The sequence below is a fragment of the Bubalus kerabau genome, chromosome 1 (genome assembly GCF_029407905.1).
Source record: "Bubalus kerabau isolate K-KA32 ecotype Philippines breed swamp buffalo chromosome 1, PCC_UOA_SB_1v2, whole genome shotgun sequence".
NCBI lineage: Eukaryota > Metazoa > Chordata > Mammalia > Artiodactyla > Bovidae > Bubalus > Bubalus kerabau.
In genome coordinates, this window is record NC_073624.1 from 169,412,196 (window position 1) to 169,437,096 (window position 24,901).

Genomic DNA, 24,901 nt, shown 5'->3' on the forward strand with positions numbered 1-24,901 from the left:
GCGGCTGAGCAGGAACTTATCACGAGACTGACCAGGTACTGATCAGCCGCCTGATCAGAGCCTGCTCAGTCGCATGATCAGTGCATGCTCAGCTGCATGACCAGTGCCTGCTCAGCCACGTGATCAGTGCCTGCTTTGCCCTGTGATCAGTGCCTGCTCAGCCGCCTGATCATTGCCTGCTCATCTGTGTGATCAGTGCCTTCTCAGCCCAGTGATCAGCGCCTGCTCAGTCTCGTGATCAGCGCCTGCTCAGCGGAGTGATCAGCACCTGCTGAGCAATGTGATATGTGCCTTCTCAGTCATGTGATCAGTACCTGGTCAGTCGCGTGATCAGTGCCTGCTCAGCCGCCTGATCAGTGCCTGTCAGCCTCGTGATCAGCGCCTGCTCAGTTGCGTGATCAGCACATCTCAGCCACGTGATCAGCGCCTGCTCAGCCCTGTGATAAACGCCTGCTGAGCAATGTGATATGTGCCTTCTGAGTCACGTGATCAGGCCTGGTCTATTGCGTGATCATGCCTGCTCAGCTGCGTGATCAGCGCCTGCTCAGCCGCATGATCAGCACCTGTCAGCCACGTGATCAATGCCTGCTCAGCCGCGTGATCAGTGCCTGTCAGCCGCCTTATCAGTGCCTTTCATCCGCAGATCAGAGCCTGCTTAGCCACGTGATCAGCGCCTGTCAGCCCCGTGTTTAGCGCCTGTCAGCCCCGTGATCACTGCCTGCTCAGCTGCGTGATCAGCGCCTGCTCAGCCTCATGATCAGCGCCTGTTAGCCACGTGATCAATGCCTGCTCAGCCGCCTTATCAGTGCCTTTCATCCGCAGATCAGAGCCTGCTTAGCCACGTGATCAGCGCCTGTCAGCCCCGTGTTTAGCGCCTGTCAGCTCCGTGATCACTGCCTGCTCAGCTGCGTGATCAGCGCCTGTCAGCCACGTGATCAATGCCTGCTCAGCCGCCTTATCAGTGCCTTTCATCCGCAGATCAGAGCCTGCTTAGCCACGTGATCAGCGCCTGTCAGCAGCGTAATCCGCGCCTGCTCAGCCGCGTGATCAGCGCCTGCTTAGCTGCGTCATCAGTGTCTGCTCCGCAACGTGATCAGTGCCTGCTAAACCATTTGATATGTGCCTCTCAGTCACGAGATAAGCGCCTGCTCAGCTGCGTGATCAGTGCCTGCTTAGCCCTGTGATCTGTCCCATCTGAGCAATGTGATATGTGCTTTCTCAGTTATGTGATATGGGCCTGCTCAGCCGAGTGATAGTGCCTTTCAGCCGCAGATCAGAGCCTGCTCAGCCGCATGATCAGCGCCTGTCAGCAGCGTGATCCGTGCCTGTCAGCCACGTGACCAGTGCCTGCTCAGCCCCTTGATCAGCACCTGCTCAGCCACATCATCAGAGCCTGCTCAGCGGCGTGATCAGTGCCTGTCAGCTGCTTGATCATTGCCTGCTCAGCCACGTTATCAGTGCCTGTCAGCCACGTGATCAGTGCCTGTCAGCCGCTTGATCATTGCCTGCTCAGCCACGTTATCAGTGCCTGTCAGCCGCGTTATCAGAGCCTGGTCACCCGAGTCATCAGCGCCTGGTCAGCCACGTGATCAGCGCCTGCTTAGCCCTGAGACCAGTGCCTGCTGAGCCATGTGACATGGGCTTTCTCAGTCACGTGATCAGTGCCTGCTTAGCCCCGTGATCAGTGCCTGCTTAGCCCCGTGATCAGTGCCTGCTTAGCCCTGTGATCAGTGCCTGCTGAGCAATGTGATTTGTGCCTTCTCAGTCACATGATCAGTGCCTGGCTAGTCGGGTGATCAGTGCCTGCTCAGCCACCTGATCAGTGCCTGTCAGACACATCATCAGCGCCTTTTCAGCCATGTCATCAGCGCCTGGTCAGCCACGTGATCATTGCCTGCTCAGCCACCTGATCAGCTCCTGTCATCCGCCTGATCAGCGCCTGTCAGCTGCGTGATCAGGGCCTGCCAGCCGCGTGATCAGGGCCTGCTCAGCTGCGTCATCAGTGTCTGCTCCGCAACGTGATCAGTGCCTGCTGAACCATTTGATATGTGCCTCTCAGTCACGAGATAAGCGCCTGCTCAGCTGGGTGATCAGTGCCTGCTTAGCCCTGTGATCTGTCCCTTCTGAGCAATGTGATATGTGCTTTCTCAGTTACGTGATAAGGGCCTGCTCAGCCGCATAATCAGTGCCTTTCAGCCGAAGATCAGAGCCTGTTCAGCCACGTGATCAGCACCCGTCAGCAGCGTGATCAGCACCTGCTCAGCCGCGTGATCAGCGCCTGCAGGCCGCGTGATCATCGCGTGTCAGCCGCGTGATCAGCACCTGTCAGCCACGTGATCAGCGCCTGACAGCTGCGTGATCAGTGCCTGCTCAGCCATGTGATCAGTGCATTTCAGCTGCGTGATCAGTGCCTGCTCAGCTGCGAGATCATTGCCTGGTCCACCGCATGATCAGTGCCTGCTAAGCCACATTATCAGTGCCTGCCTTCTCATTCACAAGATCAGTGCCTGCTCAGCCATGTGATCAGTGCCTGCTCAGTCTCGTGATCACTGTCTGCTCAGCAACGTGATCAGTGCCTGCTGATCCATTTGATATGTGCCTCTCTGTCACGTGATCAGTTCCTGGTTAGTCACGTGATCAGTTCCTGCTTAACCACGCGATCAGAGCCTGTCAGCCACGTGATCAGTGTCTGCTGAGGCATTTGATATGAGCCTTTGCAGTCACGTGATCAGTGCCTGCTCAGCCGAGTGATCAGTGCCTGGTCAGCCATGTGATCAGAGCCTGTTCAGTCCCGTGATCAGTGGATTATCAGCCGCGTGATAAGTGCCACCTCAGCTGCATGATCAGCGCCTGCTGAGTCGCGAGATTAGTGCCTGCTCAGCTGTGTGATCAGAGACTGCTCAGACCCGTGATGAGTGGATTCTTTCCCCATGATCAGTGCCTGCTCAGCCGCGTGATCAGTGCCTGCTGGGTCATGTGATCAGACCCTGCTCAGTCACGTGATCAGTGCCTGGTGAGCGGTGTGATCAGAGCCTGCTCAGTCCCGTGATAAGTGGCCTGTCACCCCTGAACAACTCAAGAGGCAAGCGGAGTTCCATTCCTCAACACAGACGAGGCCTGACTCTCCTGTTCCAACTCTGCAGAGACCCTGCAATCGAAGTCAGAAATGGAGAGGAACCCTGAGGTTCCCGCCTTAACTCGAGATGAGGCCCTCTTACATTGAACCAAACCCAGGGGAGTCCTGAGAGGCCCCTCCCAACTCCACAGTATCCCTGACTTCTCATAGGAACCCAGAGAAGCTCCCTGAGATCACTGGCACAAGTCGAGGGAACCCAGGGTTTCCTGCAGCAACTCGAGAAAGACCTCGAGAGTCTTTCTTCAATGCATCTTGAGGCCCAATTCCCCTACCGTGACTCGAGAGCAATGCCACTCTCCTCCTCTAAATTCGAATGGAGACTGGACTTCCCTGGCGCCACATGAGAGGCTCCCTGAGTTCCCCGTGAACTCGTGAGAAACACCACACTCCCACCGCAGCTCGAAAAAAACCATGAGATTCCACCGTCATCGCGAGATGAGGCCCTTCTTTTCCTGCAGGGCCTAGAGAGCAATCCCGAGTCCTCTCTGAAAACTCCACAGGAGGCTTGACTCCATTTAGGCCACTCAATGGGCTCCAAAAGATACCCTTCACAACTTGAGAGGAGAGTGGAGTTATTTGCTTCCACTCGAGATGAGGCCTACTCCCTGGGTGAATCTTGAATGCAACCCCTAGATCCCTGTCGCCACTGGAGAGGAACACGTAGTTTCTGGACACAAGCCTAGATGACGTCTATTTGCCCTGCAGCGACTCGAGAGGAATCCCTAACTCCCTCTCGCAACTCGAATGGAGATTGGACTTCCCTGGGGAAACATGAGAGGTTCTCTGAGTTGCCCGTCGTAACTCGAAAATCTCGCCGCAACTCGTTAAAAACCACGAGGTTCCCCCATCATCGTGAGATGAGGCCTCTTCCCACTGCAGCGTATCAAGAGAAATCCCACGTTCCCTCTTGAAGTTCGAAATGGTACTTGACACCCTTGATGCAACCCCAAAATTTCCCCAGCATCCGGTCTGACTCAAGAGGAACACCACGTTTCCCGGCACAACTTAATCTGAGCCCCTTCCCTCCTGATATCAACATGAGGGTCTATTCCCCTGCTTTGTCTGGAAGGGGATATCGATCTTCATGTCCCACTTCAGGAGGAGACCGGTCTCACACTGAAACTCGAGAGGAAGCCTCGTGTGTCGTTCCACATTCCAAAAGACACCGATTTCCCCGTCCACTCAAGAAAGGCCCGATGCTCTGGCACCTCGTCGAATGTAACCCTGAGGATTAAGTCACATCACGAAGGGGAACTCACAACCCAGTTGCATCATCCGAAAACAGCCGCAGGTTTCAAATACAACACGACAAGTGGCCTGTCACCCCGTGAACAACTGGAGAGGCAAGGGAAGTTCCAACCTCATCACAAGATGAGGCCTAACTCTCCTGTTCCAACTCTTCAGAGACCCTGTGAACGAAGTCAGAAATGGAGAGGAACACTGAGGTTCCCACCTCTTCTCGAGATGAGGCCCTATTCATCCCTGTAGCAACGCGCGAGGAATCCTAAGGTGGCCCTTGCAATGCCAAAGGAGATCTGACTTCCCTGAGGAAACACGAGCAGTCCCCCAGGTCGACAGGCAACTCGAGAGGAACCCTAAGCTTCTCACCACAACTCCACGCAAATGACAAAATTCCCACCTGCATGCTTGAGGAGAGCCTTTTATGCTGCAGCATTTCCAAAGAAAGCCCACGTTTCCCTTGGAGCTTGAAAGGGTCCTCGACATGCTTTATGAAGCTCCAGAAGTTTCCCGAGATACCCGTCCCCACTCGAGAGGAATGCTGAAATTCCCACCACAAGTCAAGAAGAACCCCATTTTCCCCACCTCAAGTCAAGATGAGGGTCGATTGCCCTGCTTCACCTGGAAAGGAATGCCAACGTCCCTGTCGCACCTCGAGAGGAGGCTGGTATCTACTTGACACCGGAGGGGAGCCCGGGGACCTTGTCACAATTCGAAAGCCACTGATTTCCCCATCCACTCGAGATCAGGCCTGATTTCCTTGCACCGATTCGAATGTCAGCCAAGAATCCACTCACAGCACGAAGGAGTTCTGATGCCCTGGTTGTTAATACGAAAAGAGCCCCAGGTCCCAAATTCAACTCGGCTGGAGGCCTGAAACACCTTTGACAACTCGAGAGGAAAGCAGAGTTCCATGCCTTCACACACGTTGAGACCTACCTCCCTGTTTGAAACGGCATACACAGCCCGAGACCCACGTCAAAACAGGAAAGGAAACTTGAGGTTCCCGCCTCAACTCGAGATGAGGCGCTCTTCCATTGCACTAAAACAAGTGGATTCCTAGAGGCCCCTCCCAAGTCCACAGTATTCCTAACTTCCAATAGGCACAAGGAGAAGCTCCCTGAGGTCACCGTCACAAGTCGAGCAGACACAGGGTTTCCTGCCACAACTCGAGAAAGACCTCAAAATTCCCCCTTCGGCGCATCTTGAGGCCGGAATCCCCTGCAGTGACTCGAGAGCAATGTCGCACTCCACCCTCACAACTCAAGTGGAGACTGGACTTCCCTGGGGCCAAAAGAGAGGCTTCCTTAGTTCCCCGTTGTAAATCGAGGAAAACCCCTCACGTTGTGCCGCAGCTCGTGAAAAACCACGAGATTCTCCCATCATTGTGAAATGAAGCTCTTCTTTTCCTGCAGGGCCTAGAGAGTAAACCAGAGTCCTCTCTCAAAACTCCACAGGAGGCTTGACTCCCTTTAGGCCACTCAGTGGACTTCAAGAGATACCCGTCGCAGCTGGAGAGGAGAGCGTAATTCTTTGCTTCCACTCAAGACGAGGCCTGACTCCCCGGGTGAACCTTGAATGTAACACCAAGATCCCTGTGGCCATTGGAGAGGAACACGGATTTTCTGGACACAAGCCTAGATGACGTCTATTTACCTGCAGCGACACGAGAGCAATTCCCAGTTCCCCCTCACAACTCGAATGGAGATTGGAGTTCCCTGGGGCAATACGAGAGGCTCCCTGAGTTCCCCTCATCACTTGAGAATCCCGCCGCAACTTTAGAAAAACCACGAGGTTCCTCAGTCATCTTGAGATGAGGCCCCTTCCTGCTGAGGCGTCTCAAGAAAAATCCCACGTTCCCTCTTGAAATTTGAAACGGTACTTGATGCCCTTGATGCAACCCACAAAGTTCCCCGACATACCGGTGTCACTCGAGAGGAACACCGAGGTTCCCGGGACCACTTCATCTGAGCCCCTTCTCCCCTCCTGATTTAGACATGAGGGTCGATTCCCCTGCTTTGTCTGGAAAGGGATCCCGACCTTCCTGTCGCACTCAGGAGGAGGCCGGTCTAACATTGAAACTCGAGAGGAAGTCTCGTGTGTCGTGCCACATTCCAAAAGACACTGATTTCCGTGTCCACTCTTGATAAGAACCCGATGCCCGGACACCTCTTCGAATGTAACACAGTGGATGAAGTCACAACACGAAGGGGCACTGACATCCTAATTGCATTGACCGGAAAAACCCACAGGTCCCAAATAAAACTCGACAAGTGGCATGTCATCCCGTGAAAAACTCGAGAGGCAAGCGGAGTTCCATTCCTCAACACAGGACAAGGCCTGACTCTCCTGTCCCAACTCTGCAGGGACCCTGTGATCGAAGTCAGAAATGGAAAGGAACCCTGAATTTACTGCCTCAACTCGAGATGCGGCCCACTTCCATTCCACCAAACCCAGGGACTCCGGAGAGGGCCTGCCCCACTCCACAGGACGCCTGAATTCTCAGAGGCACCCTGAGAAGCTCTCTGAGGTCACCTGCACTAGTTGAGGGAATCAAGGGTTTCCTGCCGCAACCAGAGAAAGACCTCAAGAGTCCTTCTTCAACACGTCTTTAGGCCCGATTCCCCTATCATGACTCGATAGCAATGACAGGCTACACCTCGCCATGGGCATGGAGACCTGATTTCATTGGCGCCACACGAGAGGACCCCTGAGCTCCCCGTCGTACTTCGTAAGAAAACCCACACTGGTGCCGCAGCTCGAGAAAACCCAAGAGACGCCCCCGTCATTTCCAGATGACGGCCATCTTTAACTGCACGGCCTAGAGAGCAATCCCGAAACTTCTCTCCAAACTCCACAGGAGGCTTGACTCATTTTAGGCCACTCAGTGGACTCCAAGAGATACCTGTCGCGACTCGAGAAGAGAGTGGAGTCGTTTGCTTCCCCTCGAGATGAGGCCTGACTCCCCGGGTGAGTATGGAATGCAACCCCAAGATCCCTGTCGCCTATGGTGAGGAACATTAAGTCCTGGATACAAGCCTAGATGAGGTCTAGTTTGCCCTTCAGTGAATGGAGCCCAATCCCCAGCTTTCCCTGGCAACTCGAATGGAAGATTGGACTTCCTGGGCCAACACAAGAGGAAGCCTGAATTCCCCGTCGTAACTCGAGAATCCCGCCGCAACTCGAGAAAAACCACGTGGTTCCCTCGTCATCGCAAGATGAGGCCCTTTGTCCGCTACAGCGTCTCAAGAGAAGTCCCACGTTCCATCCTGAAGTGCGAAACGGTACTTGGCACCCTTGATGCGACCCCAAAAGTTCCGCAACATACCAGACTCACTCAAGGGGAACACCGAGGTTCCTGGCACCACTTCATCTGAGCCCCTTCTCCTCTCCTGATCACGACAGGAGGGTCGACTCCCCTACTCTGTCTGCAAGGGGTTCCTGACCTTCCGGGCGCACCTCAGGATGAGGCCGGTCTCACGAGGAAGTTCGAGACGTAGCCTCGTGGGTGGTGCCACATGCCGAAAGACCCCAATTTCACGGTCCGCTCTTGAAAAGAACCCGATGCCAGCACACCTCTTTGAAGGAAAACCTGTGGATGAAGGCACAACACGAAGGGGCACTGACACCCGTGTGCATCGTCCAGAAAAACCCGCAGGTCCCACAGACATTTCGACAAGTGGCCTGTCACCCTGTAAATAACTCGAAAGGCAAACGAAGGTCCATTCCTCAACAGAAGACTAGGTGTGACTCTCTTGTCCCTACTCTGCAGGGACCATGGGATCCTAGTCAGAAACGGAGAGGAAGCCTGAGGTTCCTGCGTCCACTCGAGATGAGGCCCTCTTCCATTGCACCACACCCAGTGGAGTCCCGAGAGGCCCTTACCAACTCCACAGTATCCCTGAGTTCTCAGAGGCACACTGAGAAGCTCCCTGAGGTCACAGGCACAAGTCGAGGGAACCCTGGGTTTCTGCGCGACTCGAGAAAGACCTCGAGAGTGCTTCAAAATGTCTTGAGTCGCGATTACCCTACCATGACTCGAGAGCCATGACACGCTCCCCCTCGCCACGCGCATGGAGACCTGACTACCCTGGCACCGCACGAGAGGCTCCCTGAGATCCTCATCGTACCTCGTGAGGAAACCCACACTGGCGCGGCAGCTCGAGGAAACACATGAGACGCCCCGGTCATCGTGAGATGAGGGCCTTATTTTCCTGCATGGCCTGGAGACCAATCACGAGTCCTCACTCCACACTGAAGAGGAGGCTTGACCCTGTTTAGGGCACTCAGTGGGCTCCAAGAGATCCGCGTCGCGACTCGAGAGGAAAGCGGAGTCCTTTGCTTCCCCTCGAGACAAGGCCTGACTCCCCATGTGAGTATGGAATGCAACCCCGAGATCCCTGCCTTCCCTTGAGAGGAATATTAGGTCCTAGACACACACCTAGATGAGGTCTCTTTGGCCCTGCACTGACGCGAGCGCAACCCCAGGCTTTCCCTCGCAACTCGAATGGAGGATTGGGCTTCCCAGGGCCAAAACAAGAGGAAGCCTGAAATCCCCGTCGTAACTCGAGAATCCCGCCGCAACTCGAGAAAAACCACGTGGTACCCTCGTCATCGCAAGATGAGGCCCTTACCCGGTACAGCGTCTCAAGAGAAGTCCCACGTTCAATCTTCACATGCGAAAAGGTACTTGGCACCCTTGATGCGACCTCAAAAGTTCCCCGATATACCGGTCTTACTGGAGGGGAACACCAAAGTTCCCTGCACCACTTCATCTGAGCTCATTCTCCCCTCCTGATCACGAAAGGACAGTCGATTCCCCTGCTTTGTCTGGAAGGGGTTACCAATCTTCCCAGCGCACCTAGGATGAGACTGGTCTCACGAGGAAATTCGAGACTAGCCACGTGGGTGGTGCCACAAGCCGAACGACCCCGATTTCCCGGTCCGATCTTGAAAAGATCCCAATGCCCGGACACATCTTTGAAGGAAAACCTGTGGATTAAGGCACAACACGAAGGGGTACTGACACCCCTGTGCATGGTCTGGAAAACCCGCAGGTTCCACACGCAGCTCGACAAGGGGCCTGAGACCCCCTGAGCAACTCGAGAGGCAAGCGGAGATCCCTTCCTCCGACAAGACGAGGCCTGACTCTCCTGTCCCAACTCTGCAGGGACCCTGCGGTCAGAGTCCGAAACGGAGAGGACCTGAGGTTCCTGCCTCCCCTGGAGGTGAGGCCCTCTTCGATTGCGCCAAGCCCAGAGGGGACCCGAGAGGCCCCCCACCAACTCCACAGCATCCCTCAACTCTCAGAGGGACCATGGGAATTTCACTAAGGTCCCCGGAGGAAGTCGAGGGGAACGAGGGTTTCCCACCTCAACCAGAGATAGACCTCGAGAGTCCTTCTTCATCGCGTGTGGAGGCCCTAGTCCCCTCCCATGACTCGAGAGCCATGATGCGCTCCCCCTGCCACGAGCATGGAGAACTGACTTCCCTGGCGCCGCACAAGTGTTCCCTGAGATCCTCGTCGTGCCTCGTGCCTCGAAAACCCCCACGGGCGCCGCAGCTCGAGGAAACCCCTATGACGCCCCCATCATCGCGAGGTGAGGGCCTTCTTTTCCTGAATGGCCTGGAGAGCAATCCCGGTTCAAGTCTCCAAACTGAAGAGGAGGCTGGACTCCCTTGAGGCCACTCAGGGGGCTCCAAGAGAATCGCGTGGCGACTCGGGAGGACATCGGAGTCCTTGGCTTCCCATCGAGACGAGGTCTGACTCCCCGGGGGAGTCTGGAATGCCAACCCGAGATCCCTGCCTTCCCTGGAGAGGAACATTAGGTCCTGGACACACGCCTAAATGAGGTCTCTTGGCCCTGCAGTGACTCGAGCGCAACACCCAGCTTTCCCTCGCCACTCGAAAGGAAGATTGGTCTTCCCAGGGCCAACCCAAGAGGAAGCCTGAAATCCCCGTCGTAACTCGAGAATCCAGCCGCAACTCGAGAAAAACCACGTGGTTCCAATGACTTAGCAAGATGAGGCCCTTGCACGCTAAGGCGTCTCAAGGGAAGTCCCACGTTCCGCCCTGAAGTGCGAAACGGTACCTGACACCCTTCGTGCGTCTACGCAAGTTTCCCCGACACGCCGGGTTCCCTCGAGGGGAACACCGAGGGTCCCGGCACCACTTCCTCTGAGCCCCTTCTCCCCTCATGATCGCGACAGGAGAGGCGATTCCCCTGCGTGGTCTGGAAGGGTTTCCGGGCCTTCCCACCGCACCTCAGGATGAGGCCGGTATCACGAGGAAATTCGAGACGAGCCATGTGGTTGGTGCCACATGCCGAACAACTCCGATTCCCCGGTACACTCTTGAGAAGAACCCGAAGCCCGGACCCCTCTTCGAAGGCAACACTGTGCGTGAAAGAGCAACACGAAGGGGCACTGACACCCCCGTGCATCGTCCGGAAAGACCGCAGGTTCCACACGCAGCTCGACAAGGGGCCTGAGACCCCCTGAGCAACTCGAGAGGCAAGCGGAGATCCCTTCCTCCGACAAGACGAGGCCTGACTCTCCTGTCCCAACTCTGCAGGGACCCTGCGGTCGGAGTCCGAAACGGAGAGGACCTGAGGTTCCTGCCTCCCTTCGAGGTGAGGCCCTCTTCCATTGCGCCAAGCCCAGAGAGGACCCGAGAGGCCCCCCACCAACTCCACAGCATCCCTCACCTCTCAGAGGGACCATGGGAATTTCACTAAGGTCCCCGGCGGAAGTCGAGTGGAAAGAGGGTTTCCCACCTCAACCAGAGAAAGACCTCGAGAGTCATTCTTCATCGCGTGAGGAGGCCCTAGTCCCCTCCCATGACTCGAGAGCCATGATGCACTCCCCCTTGCCACGCACATGGAGAACTGACTTCCCAGGCGCCGCACGAGAGGTTCCCTGAGATCCTCATCGTGCCTCGTGAGAAAACCCCCACGGGCGCCGAGGCTCGAGGAAACCCCTATGACGCCCCCATCATCGTGAGGTGAGGGCCTTCTTTTCCTGCATGGCCTGGAGAGCAATCCCGGGTCCTCTCTCCAAACTGAAGACGAGGCTTGACTCCCTTGAGGCCACTCAGGGGGCTCCAAGAGAATCGCGTGGCGACTCGGGAGGACAGCGGAGTCCTTGGCTTCCCCTCGAGACGAGGTCTGACTCCCCGGGGGAGTCTGGAATGCCACCCCGAGATCCCTGCCTTCCCTGGAGAGGAACATTAGGTCCTGGACACACGCCTAAATGAGGTCTTTTGGCCCGGCAGTGACTCGAGCGCAACACCCAGCTTTCCCTCGACACTCGAAAGGAAGATTGGTCTTCCCAGGGCGAACCCAAGAGGAAGCCTGAAATCCCCGTCGTAACTCGAGAATCCAGCTGCAACTCGAGAAAAACCACGTGGTTCCAACGACTTCGCAAGATGAGGCCCTTGCCCGCTAAGGCGTCTCAAGGGAAGTCCAACGTTCCGCCCTGAAGTGCGAAACGGTACATGACACCCTTTGTGCGTCTACGCAAGTTTCCCAGACATGCCGGGTTCCCTCGAGGGGAAAACCCAGGGTCCCGGCACCACTTCCTCTGAGCCCCTTCTCCCCTCATGATCGCGACAGGAGAGTCGATTCCCCTGCGTGGTCTGGAAGGGTTTCCGGGCCTTCCCAGCGCACCTCAGGATGAGGCCGGTCTCACGAGGAAATTCGAGACGAGCCATGTGGCTGGTGCCACATGCCGAACAACCCCGATTCCCCGGTCCGCTCTTGAGAAGAACCCGAAGCCCGGACCCCTCTTCGAAGGCAACACTGTGGGTGAAAGAGCAACACGAAGGGGCACTGACACCCCCGTGCATCGTCCGGAAAGACCGCAGGTTCCACACACAGCTCGATAAGGCGCCTGAGACCCCCTGAACAACTCGTGAGGCAAGCGGGCTTCCCTTCCTCAGACAAGACGAGGCCTGACTCTCCTGTCCCAACTCTGCAGGGACCCTGCTGTCGGAAACCGAAACTGAGAGGAAGCCTGAGGTTCCTACCTCCCCTCGAGATGAGGCCCTCTTCCATTGCGCCAGACCCAGCTGAGTCCCGGGAGGCCCGGCCACCTCCACAGGATCCCTCGCCTCTCAGAGGCACCCTGGGAAGTTCCCTAAGGTCCCAGGCAGAAGGCAAGGGAAGCGAGGGTTTCCCGCCCCCCCTCGAGAAAGACCTCGAGAGTCCTTCTTCAACGCATCTCGAGGCACTAGTCCCCTCCCGTGACTCGAGAGCCATGATGCGCTCCCCCTCGCCACGCGCATGGAGACCTGACTTCCCTGGCGCCGCACAAGAGGCTCCCTGAGATCCTCGTCGTGCCTAGGGAGAAAACCCCGACGGGCGCCGCAGCTCAAGGAAACCCCTGAGACGCCCCCGTCCTCGCGAGCTGAGGGCCTTCTTTTCCTGCATGGCCTGGAGAGCAATCCCGGGTCCTCTCTCCAAACAGAAGAGGAGGCTGGACTCCCTTGAGGCCGCTCAGGGGGCTCCAAGAGACACGCATCGCGACTCGAGAGGAGAGCGGAGTCCTTGGCTGCCCCTCGAGACGAGGCTTGACTCCCTGGGGGAGCCTGGAATGCAACCCCGAGATCCCTGCCTTCCCTGGAGAGGAATATTAGGTCCCGGACACACGCTTAGGTGAGGTCTCTTCGGCCCTGCAGTGACTCGAGCTCAACCCCCAGCTTTCCCTCACAACTCGAGGGGAAGATTGGGCTTCCCAGACCAAACCAAGAAGAAGTCTGAGATCCCTGTCGTAACTCGAGAATCCCGCCGCAACTCGAGAAACACCACGTGGTTCCCACGTCTTCCCAAGATGAGGCCCTTGCCCGCTAAGGCGTCTCAAGGGAAGTCCCCTGTTCCGCCCTGAAGGGCGAAACGGTCCCTGACAGCCTTCCTGCGACCCCCAAGAGTCCCCCGACACGCCGCGTTCCCTCGAGGGGAACACCGAGGGTCCCGGCACCACTTCCTCTGAGCCCATTCAGCCCTGCTGATCGCGACAGGAGAGTCGATTGCCCTGCATGGTTTGGAAGGGGTTCCCGGCCTTCACGGCGCACCTCAGGATGAGGCCGGTCTCACGAGGAAATTCGAGACGAGCCACGTGGGTGGTGCCACATGCCGAACGCCCCCGATTCCCCGATCCACACTTGAGAAGGACCCGAGGCCCGGGCCCCTCTTCGAAGGCAACCCTGTGGGTGAAGGCACAACACGAAGGGGTACTGCCACTCCCGTGCATCGTCCGCAAAGACCCACGGGTTCCACACACAGCTCGATGAGGGGCCTGAGACCGCCTGAGCAACTCGAGAGGCCAGCGGGGTTCCCTTCCTCAGACAAGACGAGGCCTCACTCTCCTCTACCAACTCTGCAGGGACCCTGCGGTTGGAGTCCGAAACTGAGAGGAAGACTGAGGTTCCTGCCTCCCCTCGAGGTGAGGCCCTCTTTCGTTGCGCCAGACCGAGCGGAGTCCCGAGAGGCCCCGCCAACTCCACAGGCCCCCTCGCCTCTCAGAGGCACACTGGGATGTTCCCTACGGTCCCCGGCAGAAGTCGAGGGAAACGAGGGTTTCCCGACGCCCCCCGAGAAAGACCTCGAGAGTCCTTCTTCAACGCGTCTCGAGGCCCTAGTCCCCTCCTGTGAACTCGAGGGCCATGAAGCGCTCCCTCTCGCCACGCGCATGGAGACCTGACTTCCCTGGCACCGCATGAGAGGCTCCCTGAGATCCTCGTAATGCCTCGGGAGAAAACACCCACGGGCGCTGGTGGATCCTGTCCTCCCAGGGCCACCCAGCTTCCTAGACGAGCTCCTGGCGGCCACGGGCACCCCGGACACGCCGGGGCCTTCCACGCGGGGCTCTGTCGTCGCAGCGCAACAGCCGGCTCTCGCCGGCACGCCCAGCCTCTCAGAGGAAGACTTGGCTGCCACGGGCATCCGCACCACGCCGGGGCCTTCCCTGGGGCCCTCTGCCGATGAACGAGCACACCTCGCCCTCCCAGGCGAGCTCCTGGCTGCCCCGGGCCTCCCGGGCTCGCCGGGTCCTTTTCCGGGGTCCTCTCCCGCCATCGCAGGGGCCCACCCAGCCCTCCCCGGGTCACCCAGCCTCCTAGAGGAAATCTTGGCTGCCACGGCCATCCAGGACACGCCCTGGTCTTCTCCGGGGGCCCCTGCGGGGGAAGAAGGAGTTGAGGCCACCCTGGCAACACCCCTCAGTGAGGACGAGTACCAGGCCCTCCTCGACATGCTGCCAGGCTCCCCAGGCCCTGGGGCTTAGAGGGAGAGGAAGGAAGGGGCACCTTCTCCCCCTAGCCACTTTCAGGTCTCCTTGCCTGGGATGTGGGGCCATGGAGCTCGGGGAAGGGCGGGTGGGTGGGAGCTGCTTTGTGTGGGAAGAGGAGAGAATCCAGACGGGATGTCTACCGACCACTTTGGGGACGGAGCCGAGTGCTGGACCTTTGGGAAGCTGGGCCCCACCCCAGACAGGGACACCCTACCTGAAGCCTCAAGTACTCCCTGCATGGCAGTGACCAGGAGGCTGCCTCAGAGGGAACATTCCATGGACCCAGTAAAGACACCCCGTGCCAGGCACAGGTTCTTTGTGTCTGGCTCTTCTGTCTTCTGGTCCCATCTTTCCAGCAGCCCACACGGGAGAACTCCTTCCCTATGCCAGGGGCAGCAGAGGGAGGGGGAGAGGGAGACAGGGGAGTGAGAAGGTGGAAGGTTGGGAGATGCAAGGTGGGAGGGGGCCGAGTGGGTGGGGGACGAAGGGAGAGACTTGGGGAAGGCTGAGTGGGAGAGGGGGGTCGGGGGAGGTGGGGGTGGGGGTGGGGGTGAGGGTGCGGGTGGGGGTGGGGGTGGGGGTGGGAGTGCGGGTGCGGGGGGCAGTGCCCGCATCTGGGACTCAGCTTCAAGCCCCCGGCACACCCTGCAGGTATCCCTAGAATGCTGCGTCAGGGACACGTTTCCCTGGGTTTCAAGGTGCCTGTTCTGGGCGGGTGTCCGGAGGTCAGATCCTCAGAGCCAGCAGTAGGGACCTACCCACACAACCGCTTTCACGACCAGACTCCCTGTCCATGTGTGCCCACACGCCCGGTGGTAGATCTGCAAAGGCCCCTCATCTCCGTGTCTCTCTCTGACCCTCACAGTATAGTGACTGAGCTCGCCCGGCCACCAGCATCCTCCCGTCACCCGCAGACATACAGATGTACGTGCTTTACTTGCAAACCCGTTCCTGAGCTCACAGGCCCAATGGTTTCCAAGTACATACGAACCCTTGCCTGTTCTCACGTGAAGCCCCGTGGTGGGTTTAGAAGCCCGGGTGGCCAAGGCATACATCGGCCCAGACGGTTGGGTGGGTGGGTGGGGTGCTGCTGTGGCTCGTTCGTTTCTTTTCAGTTCACTCTTTTCACCCTGTTCACAGCGAAAAGAGAAGCGCCTCTCATCGTCCATCCCCCGCGGTGCTTCACGCCGCCTTCTTCCTCCTTTGTCTGCTCCGGCCTCCTGATTTCCTCCTCCTCCTCCTCCTCCTCCTCCTCCTCCTCCTCCTCCTCGCCGCCCTCCGTCTCTTTGAGAAAGCACACACTCTTTCCATGTCCCCTTGTTGGCGCACGGGCGAGGGCTCCGTTGTGTCCAGAACGTCCATGCTTCCTCCCTTGGCTTAGTGGAACCTCCTCCCTAACAGTAGCGGGGGTACACTGTCTGTCCCCTTTCGCGGGATCTCCAGGGCACTTGGGCTGGGGCGACGTGGGCCTCAGGCTCCACGTGAAAAAGCCCCAAATGGCGTGAGCTGCCGTTCGAGACGCTGGACCTTCACGTCTCTGGCCGGAGCCTTGAGCTCCAGGCCACTCAGAGCCCTGGGGGTGGCGGTCTGGGACTGCTGCAGGGACAGGACGCCAAGAGGGCACGGAGGAGTTGGGGAGGGGCGTGGGAAACGGAGGCAAGGAAAGCGAGGGATCTAGGTGGAGGCACTGGAGAGAGCGTCCAGTGTCCCGCCATGCCTCGCAGGAGCGGGCGGGGGCAATCGAGGCCAAGGGACGTGTGTGGAATGTGAAAAGGCGGGAAAACCCAGCGCGGTTTGGAAGGCAAGGCAGTTTGGGAAAGGGGGCGTGGCCGGCCACGTCAAAGGGACCCAGGGGAATTCCCGGGCAGTTCGCTCTGTGGGCACTGCTGACGGCCCCTGGGCCCGGGGTTGATCCCACCCGCTGCGTGGGAGGGCCACAAACCAAAGCCCCCGAACTGCCCGCCCAGCCCAGCGGCGGACCTTGGGGGTCTGGGGCACGGGCCCGGCCCGTGAAAGCCCACTGGCTCCCCGGGATTCTTGTCCAGGGTCTCTCCTGGGAAAGAGGCCAGGGGCGCCCCCTCCATCGGACGCACCCGCCCCTATTTACATAAATAGGGGCGGAGCCGCCTCCCGCTCTCCAGAGTCCTGAGCCGCTGGGTCCCGGCCCACTAGGTCAGCAGTCTGCAGCGTCCGTGCGGCTCTCCCACCATGGCTTCGTCCGGCTCCTCCAGCGCCTCACGCGGTACGTTTGCCCTCGGTCCCTGGGGTCGGATCGCGTCTCAGGGGACCCGTGGATCGCCTCGGCCACGGGTTCACGGCAAACGGGTCGGCCCACCACCGAGAATGGCAGGGACCGATCGGCTGGGGCCACGGTTCCCAGGACTCAGGTGTGCCCAAAGGGGCATCGTTTGTTCGTCTTGCTCCTTTGGCACACACGTGGCTTCTCCCTTGTCTTTTCTGGGAAGACGGTGTGGTTTGACGGGGGTTGGGGGTGGGGGGTGTGGGGTTGCGGGGGCTGGGATGGGGCCCTTTATCCTCATCTTCCTGCGGGAATGGGAGTCGGGGAGCTCTGGGGCTTTGCCTCCTTCGCTGGCTTCCTCCCCACAATGGCCTGGTGCCTTCTGCCATTGAGGGTTGGGCTTCGCTTCGCTTCCCTTTCCTTTTCCGCTCCTGGCGGCAAATATGGCCCGTGCTCCGCGTTAGCCCGGAGAAGCCAGGTCCCCTCCCGCCGGCATCGTGATGGAGGGAAATCTGGGAGAAGCCCCATCCAGACCTTTCCCGGGCATCTCCCCCAGACGGGTGGGAACACGCGGCAGGATAGTGTTGTGGTCTTCGGCGGGCGGGAAGACCTCTTGCCGCCTCTGTGTCGGGGCTGGGTTTGGTTTCCTTTCTGCCTGCTGGCGTTTCTTGCATTCCGGCCTGGGTGGGGGTCGGGGGTACCGCCCTTCGACTTCCAGATGCACACCCGTGCCCAGGCTCCCGGCTCTGCTCAGGCTCAGGGGCAACTGCCCCTGGGCGGGGAGCACGCTTGGGCTCCTCCGCCGAGTCCTCCCCCAGGTGCTCTGGTCTGAGACGCTTCCCTTTCTTCTCTTCTTCCACAGGCCCCATCGCCACAGGATCTCGAAGGAGGAGGCTCGCTCTGAAGCCGAGCCAGAAGGACGCCCTGCAAGCGCTCTTTCAACAGAACCCCTACCCTGGGATAGCGACCAGAGAACGACTGGCCCGAGAGCTCGGCATTGACGAAAGCAGAGTCCAGGTAGGCCCCCGCCTCTCCACCCGGTCTCCCTTTCAGGCTCTCCATGCCGATCCAAGGCAGCTGACAGCATCTGGCGGCCTTTCTCCTGAGAAGGAATTCTCTCTGTTTGCCCCTAGGTCTGGTTTCAAAACCAACGAAGAAGACGGTCAAAGCAGAGCCGATCGCCGTCTGAACACGTGCACCAAGAAGGGGAAGGGGGCCAACGTCGCTTCCTCGACCTCAGTCTTCCTCTCAAGGTAACTTAGCCAGCATTCTCTCCAAAGGCAAGTCCCCCAGAGGGGGTCCCGAACCCTCCCCCTCTTGCCAGAGAATTCTCTCTGCTGGTGGATGAGCACGGGAGGCCCAGAAACACCAAGGGGGCGGGGGAGGCGGGGGGGGGGTGTGTGTGTGCGGGAGGAGGGGGAAGGTGAGGAGGAAACAGGGCTCTGTGGTTGCTGCCCCCATCAGTGTCCCAGATCGGGGCAAGACGTCCCCAGCCGGCGTGGGCGGGCAGCAGTGTTCCCCCTTTGGACCCCCTCCCCAGCCCCCGTCGGGAACCTTAGGCTCCGGCTGCCCGGGCAGCCTTGGCCGAGGAGCACGCTTTCAGGGCACTCGGCGGCAAGGCCGGAGGAGGGGAGAGACACACAGGGACATGCACGTGTGGGGAGTGTGCGTGTGTGCGCGTGCACACGCACGTGTCCACGATGGACCCAGGCACGCGATCCATCTGTGGGTGTATTCCTTAGAGCCCTGCCCCGGCGGCAGAGCCACCTGTAGTGATTCAGGGGTGTGGGACTCCCCCTCCCCTCCACACCGTCTAGGGTATCTGTGCTGTGAACGTTCCACGGGCCTTAACGTCCTCTCCTCTCGGTGTGTTCTTTCGCGGGTAGAAGCCTCGGCCTGAGAGGCCCGGAGAAAGAGGACAGTCATCTCTCCTTCTCAGACAAGGATCCTCGTGCAAGCCTTTACGAGGGATCGCTTCCCGGGGATTGCCGCCAGGGAGGAACTGGCTCGTCAGACGGGAATCCCAGAACCTCGCATCCAGGTAAGCTCTCCAGCCAGCGCGTGGGCCCAGGACGTGGCCCAGGAGTAAGGAGGGTTCAGCCCTGCCAAGCGTCTGGAGCTGGATACACGTAGGCTGGGGCTGGGGCTGGGGCTGGGGGGGAGGGGGGCCGAAAGTCGGCAGGCTGACTGGAGGGTTTGGGGCCGCTTCTGGCCGCGCGGGCACCCCTCATTTCCCAGGGCCAAGGGATTCGTTTGCAGAAAAGGGGCCTGCAGAAGTCGCCCTGGGCCTGACAGCCCAGAGGCCGGGCGGCCGGGCGGGCTGTCGAATGGGCGCCGCAGAGGCGCCAGCACGGTGGGTGATCCGGACGGCCACGGCTTCTGATATCAGTGCCTGTCTGCCCTTTGCTCCCCTAGATATGGTTTCAAAACCGAAGAGCTCGGCACCCCCAGCGGAGCCCAAGCGGGCCCGGCAACGGCCGGGCCCAGGGGCCCAGCGGCGCATCAGCCACGACGACTCCTGCTCCAGAGGACCGAAGGGCCCCACCCGCTGTCCAGAGCACCTCTCCTCCCCTTCGCCCCTCTCAGCCACAGGAGAGCATGCCACCCTTGGCTGCAGCTGCTCCTTTTGGGGCCCCCACTTTCTGGGTGCCCGGGACTGCCTCTGGGGTCTGTGTGGGCCAGCCGTTGATGATCTTCATGGTCCAGCCCAGCCCGGTGGCTCTCCAGCCAAGTGGGAGGCCACCGCCTCCTCCCCGGGGAGCAGTTCCCTGGGCCGCGCGCTCCCCTGCCGTCACGGCCCCCGGGCAGCCTGGGCAAGGGGCCATCCCGCCGCCTCCACAGCCGGAGACACACATCCCGCGGTGGCCGGAGTCACCCTACGGTGAAGGCACGGCCCCTCCGCTAGAGCCACAGCCCCAGCCCCCCAGCCTTCCGAGCTCGACGAGCCTCCTAGATGAGCTCTTGGCGGCCACGGGCGCCCCGGACACGCAGGCGCCCGCCCCGGGGGCCGCTGCCGACGAAGGGGTGGACCCTGCCCTCCCAGGGCCACCCAGCTTCCTAGACGAGCTCCTGGCGGCCACGGGCACCCCGGACACGCCGGGGCCTTCCACGCGGGCCTCTGTCGTCGCAGCGCAACAGCCGGCTCTCGCCGGCACGCCCAGCCTCTTAGAGGAAGTCTTGGCTGCCACGGGCATCCGCGCCACGCCGGGGCCTTCCCTGGGGCCCTCTGCCGATGAACGAGCACACCTCGCCCTCCCAGGCGAGCTCCTGGCTGCCCCGGGCCTCCCGGGCTCGCCGGGTCCTTTTCCGGGGTCCTCTCCCGCCATCGCAGGGGCCCACCCAGCCCTCCCCGGGTCACCCAGCCTCCTAGAGGAAATCTTGGCTGCCACGGCCATCCAGGACACGCCCTGGTCTTCTCCGGGGGCCCCTGCAGGGGAAGAAGGAGTTGAGGCCACCCTGGCAACACCCCTCAGTGAGGACGAGTACCAGGCCCTCCTCGACATGCTGCCAGGCTCCCCAGGCCCTGGGGCTTAGAGGGAGAGGAAGGAAGGGGCACCTTCTCCCCCTAGCCACGTTCAGGTCTCCTTGCCTGGGATGTGGGGCCATGGAGCTCGGGGAAGGGCGGGTGGGTGGGAGCTGCTTTGTGTGGGAAGAGGAGAGAATCCAGACGGGATGTCTACCGACCACTTTGGGGACGGAGCCGAGTGCTGGACCTTTGGGAAGCTGGGCCCCACCCCAGACAGGGACACCCTACCTGAAGCCTCAAGTACTCCCTGCATGGCAGTGACCAGGAGGCTGCCTCAGAGGGAACATTCCATGGACCCAGTAAAGACACCCCGTGCCAGGCACAGGTTCTTTGTGTCTGGCTCTTCTGTCTTCTGGTCCCATCTTTCCAGCAGCCCACACGGGAGAACTCCTTCCCTATGCCAGGGGCAGCAGAGGGAGGGGGAGAGGGAGACAGGGGAGTGAGAAGGTGGAAGGTTGGGAGATGCAAGGTGGGAGGGGGCCGAGTGGGTGGGGGACGAAGGGAGAGAGTTGGGGAAGGCTGAGTGGGAGAGGGGGGTCGGGGGAGGTGGGGGTGGGGGTGGGGGTGAGGGTGCGGGTGGGGGTGGGGGTGGGGGTGGGAGTGCGGGTGCGGGGGGCAGTGCCTGCATCTGGGACTCAGCTTCAAGCCCCCGGCACACCCTGCAGGTATCCCTAGAATGCTGCGTCAGGGACACGTTTCCCTGGGTTTCAAGGTGCCTGTTCTGGGCGGGTGTCCGGAGGTCAGATCCTCAGAGCCAGCAGTAGGGACCTACCCACACAACCGCTTTCACGACCAGACTCCCTGTCCATGTGTGCCCACACGCCCGGTGGTAGATCTGCAAAGGCCCCTCATCTCCGTGTCTCTCTCTGACCCTCACAGTATAGTGACTGAGCTCGCCCGGCCACCAGCATCCTCCCGTCACCCGCAGACATACAGATGTACGTGCTTTACTTGCAAACCCGTTCCTGAGCTCACAGGCCCAATGGTTTCCAAGTACATACGAACCCCTGCCTGTTCTCACGTGAAGCCCCGTGGTGGGTTTAGAAGCCCGGGTGGCCAAGGCATACATCGGCCCAGACGGTTGGGTGGGTGGGTGGGGTGCTGCTGTGGCTCGTTCGTTTCTTTTCAGTTCACTCTTTTCACCCTGTTCACAGCGAAAAGACAAGCGCCTCTCATCGTCCATCCCCCGCGGTGCTTCACGCCGCCTTCTTCCTCCTTTGTCTGCTCCGGCCTCCTGATTTCCTCCTCCTCCTCCTCCTCCTCCTCCTCCTCCTCCTCCTCCTCCTCCTCGCCGCCCTCCGTCTCTTTGAGAAAGCACACACTCTTTCCATGTCCCCTTGTTGGAGCACGGGCGAGGGCTCCGTTGTGTCCAGAACGTCCATGCTTCCTCCCTTGGCTTAGTGGAACCTCCTCCCTAACAGTAGCGGGGGTACACTGTCTGTCCCCTTTCGCGGGATCTCCAGGGCACTTGGGCTGGGGCGACGTGGGCCTCAGGCTCCACATGAAAAAGCCCCAAATGGCGTGAGCTGCCGTTCGAGACGCTGGACCTTCACGTCTCTGGCCGGAGCCTTGAGCTCCAGGCCACTCAGAGCCCTGGGGGTGGCGGTCTGGGACTGCTGCAGGGACAGGACGCCAAGAGGGCACGGAGGAGTTGGGGAGGGGCGTGGGAAACGGAGGCAAGGAAAGCGAGGGATCTAGGTGGAGGCACTGGAGAGAGCGTCCAGTGTCCCGCCATGCCTCGCAGGAGCGGGCGGGGGCAATCGAGGCCAAGGGACGTGCGTGGAATGTGAAAAGGCGGGAAAACCCAGCGCGGTTTGGAAGGCAAGGCAGTTTGGGAAAGGGGGCGTGGCCGGCCACGTCAAAGGGACCCAGGGGAATTCCCGGGCAGTTTGCTCTGTGGGCACTGCTGACGGCCCCTGGGCCCGGGGTTGATCCCACCCGCTGCGTGGGAGGGCCACAAACCAAAGCCCCCGAACTGCCCGCCCAGCCCAGCGGCGGACCTTGGGGGTCTGGGGCACGGGCCCGGCCCGTGAAAGCCCACTGGCTCCCCGGGATTCTTGTCCAGGGTCTCTCCTGGGAAAGAGGCCAGGGGCGCCCCCTCCATCGGACGCACCCGCCCCTATTTACATAAATAGGGGCGGAGCCGCCTCCCGCTCTCCAGAGTCCTGAGCCTCTGGGTCCCGGCCCACTAGGGCAGCAGTCTGCAGCGTCCGTGCGGCTCTCCCACCATGGCTTCGTCCGGCTCCTCCAGCGCCTCACGCGGTACGTTTGCCCTCGGTCCCTGGGGTCGGATCGCGTCTCAGGGGACCCGTGGATCGCCTCGGCCACAGGTTCACGGCAAACGGGTCGGCCCACCACCGAGAATGGCAGGGACCGATCGGCTGGGGCCACGGTTCCCAGGACTCAGGTGTGCCCAAAGGGGCATCATTTGTTCCTCTTGCTCCTTTGGCACACACGTGGCTTCTCCCTTGTCTTTTCTGGGAAGATGGTGTGGTTTGATGGGGGTTGGGGGTGGGGGGTGTGGGGTTGCGGGGGCTGGGATGGGGCCCTTTATCCTCGTCTTCCTGCGGGAATGGGAGTCGGGGAGCTCTGGGGCTTTGCCTCCTTCGGTGGCTTCCTCCCCACAATGGCCTGGTGCCTTCTGCCATTGAGGGTTGGGCCTCGCTTCGCTTCCCTTTCCTTTTCCGCTCCTGGCGGCAAATATGGCCCGTGCTCCGCGTTAGCCCGGAGAAGCCAGGTCCCCTCCCGCCGGCATCGTGATGGAGGGAAATCTGGGAGAAGCCCCATCCAGACCTTTCCCGGGCATCTCCCCCAGACGGGTGGGAACACGCGGCAGGATAGTGTTGTGGTCTTCGGCGGGCGGGACTTCTTGCCGCCTCTGTGTCGGGGCTGGGTTTGGTTTCCTTTCTGCCTGCTGGCGTTTCTTGCATTCCGGCCTGGGTGGGGGTCGGGGGTACCGCCCTTGCCTCTCAGCCTGGCTGTCGGGGTGTAGCCAAGCGACTTCCAGATGCACACCCGTGCCCAGGCTCCCGGCTCTGCTCAGGCTCAGGGGCAACTGCCCCTGGGCGGGGAGCACGCTTGGGCTCCTCCGCCGAGTCCTCCCGCAGGTGCTCTGGTCTGAGACGCTTCCCTTTCTTCTCTTCTTCCACAGGCCCCATCGCCACAGGATCTCGAAGGAGGAGACTCGCTCTGAAGCCGAGCCAGAAGGACGCCCTGCAAGCGCTCTTTCAACAGAACCCCTACCCTGGGATAGCGACCAGAGAACGACTGGCCCGAGAGCTCGGCATTGACGAAAGCAGAGTCCAGGTAGGCCCCCGCCTCTCCACCCGGTCTCCCTTTCAGGCTCTCCATGCCGATCCAAGGCAGCTGAAAGCATCTGGCGGCCTTTCTCCTGAGAAGGAATTCTCTCTGTTTGCCCCTAGGTCTGGTTTCAAAACCAACGAAGAAGACGGTCAAAGCAGAGCCGATCGCCGTCTGAACACGTGCACCAAGAAGGGGAAGGGGGGCCAACGTCGCCTCCTCGACCTCAGTCTTCCTCTCAAGGTAACTTAGCCAGCGTTCTCTCCAAAGGCAAGTCCCCCAGAGGGGGTCCCGAACCCTCCCCCTCTTGCCAGAGAATTCTCTCTGCTGGTGGATGAGCACGGGAGGCCCAGAAACACCAAGGGGGCGGGGGAGGCGGGGGGGGGGTGTGTGTGTGCGGGAGGAGGGGGAAGGTGAGGAGGAAACAGGGCTCTGTGGTTGCTGCCCCCATCAGTGTCCCAGATCGGGGCAAGACGGCCCCAGCCGGCGTGGGCGGGCAGCAGTGTTCCCCCTTTGCACCCCCTCCCCAGCCCCCGTCGGGAACCTTTGGCTCCGGCTGCCCGGGCAGCCTTGGCCGAGGAGCACGCTTTCAGGGCACTCGGCGGCAAGGCCGGAGGAGGGGAGAGACACACAGGGACATGCACGTGTGGGGAGTGTGCGTGTGTGCGCGTGCACACGCACGCGTCCACGATGGACCCAGGCACGCGATCCATCTGTGGGTGTATTCCTTAGAGCCCTGCCCCGGCGGCAGAGCCACCTGTAGTGATTCAGGGGTGTGGGACTCCCCCTCCCCTCCACACCGTCTAGGGTATCTGTGCTGTGAACGTTCCACGGGCCTTAACGTCCTCTCCTCTCGGTGTGTTCTTTCGCGGGTAGAAGCCTCGGCCAGAGAGGCCCGGAGAAAGAGGACAGTCATCTCTCCTTCTCAGACAAGGATCCTCGTGCAAGCCTTCACGAGGGATCGCTTCCCGGGGATTGCCGCCAGGGAGGAACTGGCTCGTCAGACGGGAATCCCAGAACCTCGCATCCAGGTAAGCTCTCCAGCCAGCGCGTGGGCCCAGGACGTGGCCCAGGAGTAAGGAGGGTTCAGCCCTGCCAAGCGTCTGGAGCTGGATACACGTAGGCTGGGGCTGGGGCTGGGGCTGGGGGGGAGGGGGGCCGAAAGTCGGCAGGC

General features: G+C 60.5%; 1 protein-coding gene across 1 annotated transcript; it reads left to right on the forward strand.

Annotated features, from left to right (window-relative positions):
- The first annotated feature begins 15,220 nt into the window (after positions 1–15,220).
- On the forward strand, positions 15,221–20,875 carry LOC129658133 (double homeobox protein 4-like protein 2). Its single transcript, XM_055589208.1, has 7 exons — positions 15,221–16,904; positions 17,764–17,918; positions 18,035–18,154; positions 18,461–18,626; positions 18,719–18,783; positions 18,841–18,942; positions 19,317–20,875. Exons 1-7 carry the CDS (start codon positions 16,871–16,873, stop codon positions 20,433–20,435), a joined length of 1,761 nt encoding a protein of 586 aa, XP_055445183.1. The 5' UTR covers positions 15,221–16,870; the 3' UTR covers positions 20,436–20,875.
- The last annotated feature ends 4,026 nt before the right edge of the window (positions 20,876–24,901 follow it).